Source organism: Merops nubicus, unplaced genomic scaffold (genome assembly GCF_000691845.1).
Source record: "Merops nubicus isolate BGI_N331 unplaced genomic scaffold, ASM69184v1 Scaffold43355, whole genome shotgun sequence".
Taxonomy (NCBI): Eukaryota; Metazoa; Chordata; class Aves; order Coraciiformes; family Meropidae; genus Merops; species Merops nubicus.
In genome coordinates, this window is record NW_008611081.1 from 1813 (window position 1) to 6016 (window position 4204).

Consider the following 4204-nt stretch of genomic DNA (forward strand, 5'->3'; position numbering starts at 1 on the left):
TGTTATGTATGTTGAAGAGAAAGATAGTATGCAAGGTGGATGCGGAGAAAACTTGGATCTTCAGAGTTCTGATGGCAGATAAGAAGAAGTACCACTCTGTTTTTAGGTTCAAAGCAACTTTTCCATTTTTTCCCTTTCCAAGCATGTTTTTCCCTTTCCTTTTTTTTTTTTTTTTTATTAATGAGCAAATTAAGTCATTAATACATATGTAATTTGTTTAGTAGCTTCACAAGGAATGAGGACAAGTAAAATTACATAGTAAATGAACCAAACGTATATTTTGGGTTGTGTGTAGGCTGTTTGAATGAACAGCTTGAAGTTGTGGTTAACAGTCTTGGACGCATATGTTAATAACTGTGTATTTTTGCTTGGAAAACGGAGTGGATCCAAAGTGCTAGTGTGGTGTGTCTGGTTGACTGAGTTTAAATGCAAACTTAGAATCATTGTAGAATCATTTTGTTTGGACTTTGGTGGAAAATAAATTCAAACTGAGCAGAAGTTAACAACTGTTCTCTTTTTTCAGTCAAAGCAATAGTGTCAAAACAGCCAGAAGACACCCATTTTCTATTTTTTTTTCTGCCTTTCTTTTTTGTAACATATTCCTAGACTAATTGTTTTTTTCCTCTTAACTGTTCACCATGAAGTATTATTTAGAAACTGTTAAATGCTAAAGTGTTGACATGTGATGTAGACCTTTTTTTATTATCTTTCACAGATGAAAGGAAGAAGGAAACAATCAAATTATGAAGCTCTAAGTACGGCTTCAAAGGAGGAAGAATGCGTTAGTGAGTCAATGGAAGCTGAGCTGTCGGCATTCAAAGCTAACAGGGCAAAGGCAGCATACGCTAATACGTACAGACTGGAGCCACATAATAAATTTCGGGATTATTTAGTAAGAGACAAAACTCAAGCGATACTAATGGTATGGTATTTCTTTTAATTACCCAATTTTATTGCAAAAGTAGCTTATCTTTTAAAGATTATATTGATGGAATGGAATGAGTTGCATGAACTAAGCGTATGCATAAATTTTTGCAGACTTTGAATTTTGGCACACAAATGTAATGTGAACGTGCACCATTTTGCAAAGAGCAGAAGGCCCTCACCACAGTCACCAAACTGAAGCTTCTTAATGTCTTACCAATTTCTAAATCAAATTGAGCTATAGCACAGTTCAAAGTACTTCTAATCTGCAAAATATCCATCCAAAGATCCTGAGCTTGAATTTTTGGAATTCTATTCCTTCAATTAGTACTGCTAATATCACATGAATATCTGTGTAAAATGTGTTTGGTGCCCTTGACAGTCCGACTGCCACATACAAAAATTAAGCAAAACTGAAGGAGAACAATCTGAGAGAATATGTAGCTGTTAGCAATAGCAATGTCTTAAATAGTCATAACCAACTTTTGTAATTCTGCTGTCTAGAAGATATATCTTGGATATTTGTTACTGGTATTTGTATCACTATTTTCCAGTGAACTCAGCCCAAATGGTGGAAAAGAATATGCATTCGTTCGTTGAATGGAGGTTGGCTTGGACGTGTTTGTTGCTTTCAAAAAACAGATAAAAAAAACAGATAAAACATTTGAAGTAAAAATAGTGCAACCTTTGCCATTTGAGAGCATCATCAATATTGACTGTTCTACTCATTAATTATTCTAATGTAATGAAAATGACTGTAGCGGTTTGTTCTTTGTGTTGTGGTTTTTTTTGGTTTTTTTTTTTTTTTTTTTCCCCAACAGACTACCAGGTTGGAAACTAAGGTCTTTCAAAATTGTTTTTCATAGAATAAACTTCAAGAAACCAAATACGATGGAGATTCAAGTCCCTCCTTGTGTGCTTCAATCTCAGAAGAAATATTAAAGGCTGTGAAGGAACTGAACTTTGACCGTTATAAGTATGTGGTATCAGTACTGATTGTGCAGAAGGCAGATCAGGCAATGAATGTGAGCAAAGTATTCATAATATCTTTTTCAAATTGAAAATAATTTTCAGAACTGTAAGCTATCTCCAAGGTATTCGTATGCTTTTGGCAGCTTAACTAGATTTAGATGGTCTTGAAGCCTTTGGGTTCTTTTGGGGGAGTACTGTGCCCAGGGAGGGTTAAGGTACTGCTGTGACTCTGTGACCCTGTGAAGCCTGGGGTTTTTTTTGAGTTTAGTAACAGTGGTAAGCAGCCAGTGCTGCTCTTCCCTGTCAACCAGTTAGTTCTGCTGTGTGCTGTGTCAGTTTCCCAGTGTGCTTTGGTCTCCAGTTCGGTCATCACATTGAGTGCAGAATGCTGTGCAGTTGTAGTGTGGGGTGACATGGAAAGGAACCTGGCACCAGGAAAGGGATGGAAACTGTTTCAACTGCAGCAGCCACCCAACAGGTGCTCCTATGGCTACAAATTAACATTGCTGATCTGAGCTTGTCACACCCCAAAGAAAAGTATTCTAGACTTCCCTGTGTTGTGTCTAAGTTTACATGCACTGCATGCACTGCAAGCTCCCACTGGCATTCAGAACTGTTTGGTATCTTGCAGAGTGTCAGAGAGCACCTCGGTTTCATCATCAGCTCTTAACACCTGATGAACCCATGCCTGGTTTTAGTGTGTTACATGAAACAGCATTGAAGGCTTGCTAGCTTCAGTAAGTGGAGCTGGTCTGTGGGGGGCCTGCCTCACTATTCACTGCCTCTAGAGTTGTACTTGGGCTGAGGACCTGGAGGTTAAGACAGTTTACTGAAATGGTCCAAGTTAACTTTTTTCTCCAGAGGAATATATTCCAGCAGTCAATTCGCACATTTTAGCACTGAAAATAGGTTTTTATCAAAAAAGCTGAGAGCCCAGTAAATGGTCAGCTGTAGATGGGAGTAAGTTAGAGGGGGAGGAGTGAGGGACATTACTTCTTACCAATGTATGTTCCAAAAATGAATCTCTATCTGTGTTGCTTTTGAAGGCGTGCCGTTACAGTATGCTAAAGCCCTAACAAGTAACCATGGGACAGTTTAATTGTCTGTGTTGAGATTTTTTTTTGATCTATAGGGGTGGGAGCTTTACTGCGAAGCTAGAACGTGTTAAAACATCAAATAGGACTTGTTCATTATCATAGTAACTTTGCAGCTATTGTTACTACTTGTAACTTTCATAATGCAATTATATTTTTATTTATATAATGCTGTACTTTAAATGGCACAGTTTTCTCTTTTTTTTTTTTTAATAGATTCACAAATAGCTGCTTCTTTTCTTTCCTTTAGGTTGCCAGCAGATGGGTCTGGGACGCTCAAAGAGACACTTGGGTTTCAGCTAAATATGAGACTGAAACATTTATTGCACTGGCTTTGGTAATGGCTTGTTACTACGAGTAATACTCTAAAGGCCCCACTCGCTTTTGTGCATCACAGTACCTGGTACATTTGAAAAAATTCAGAATGTCATTGGTTTAGTACTAATTTTTGTCTTAATGCTATTGTCACATTGAAATTGACATATAGTTGAGAAAGTTTTACTCCTTTTCTTCCCAAATGCAAAAGCCGGCTTGTGAAATGTGTACAGTTGAGTACATATGGGCTTCATCTGTCATAACACTCTGCTGTGGAAGTTGGAAGCAGCTGGTGCAAAGCTGAACTTTGCAAAACTTTGAATGTTGCTTTTCCGTTGCATGCCTGGGGTTGTTAAGGAACGTTTACAGTAAATCACAGGTATTCTTAAAAGCACGGCCTTTGTAAGAAAAGTGTTCATTTTTTTCCTGGTTTTATCTATTATAATATTCCTGGTTTGCACAGAAACATCTATGAAGGGGAGGGAAGCTGTGTTCACACAATTTTGTACACGTGTCCAGTCATTTGCATTGTGTGGGGTCAGTGGTCAGCTTCCCCTGGCCTTAAACTCGAATAAAGGCCCAATGCCCTGAGGCCAACGGGTAAGTGCTGAATTGGGCGAGTTGGATCATTTCGGTCCAGTGGCTTCTGCTGGCCACGGTGGGAGGATGACGGGGTCAGCTGTTGATAACTGGTCCTTAATTGGCGCGGACAGCAGAGATTCCATTTCGAAAAATCAGGCTCTGGCGTCTGGGTGCAGCCCGTGGAGAGCTGCTTCAGGAGCGGCTGCGTGCGCGCACCGGGCGCCGGCGCCTTTTTCCGCGTCCGTTCTATTGTCAGGAGCGGGAGACGCACGCGTGTGGGCACGGTCCGTGCCGGTGCTGCCCGGCTCCCCCGCGGC

The 4204-nt window shown here is 39.9% G+C and overlaps 1 protein-coding gene across 1 annotated transcript; it reads left to right on the top strand.

Moving 5' to 3' along the window:
- Positions 1-715: 715 nt before the first annotated feature.
- Positions 716-3351, top strand: TCTE3 (t-complex-associated-testis-expressed 3). Its single transcript, XM_008941110.1, has 3 exons — positions 716-922; positions 1791-1949; positions 3241-3351. Exons 1-3 carry the CDS (start codon positions 716-718, stop codon positions 3349-3351), a joined length of 477 nt encoding a protein of 158 aa, XP_008939358.1.
- The last annotated feature ends 853 nt before the right edge of the window (positions 3352-4204 follow it).

Coding starts and splice junctions, on each gene's coding strand:
- TCTE3 (XM_008941110.1), top strand. CDS start 716: ATGAAAGGAAGAAGGAAACAATCAAATTATGAAGCTCTAAGTACGGCT. Junction 923..1,790: donor AAACTCAAGCGATACTAATG/GTATGGTATTTC, acceptor TGTTTTTCATAG/AATAAACTTCAAGAAACCAA. Junction 1,950..3,240: donor AGGCAGATCAGGCAATGAAT/GTGAGCAAAGTA, acceptor TCTTTCCTTTAG/GTTGCCAGCAGATGGGTCTG.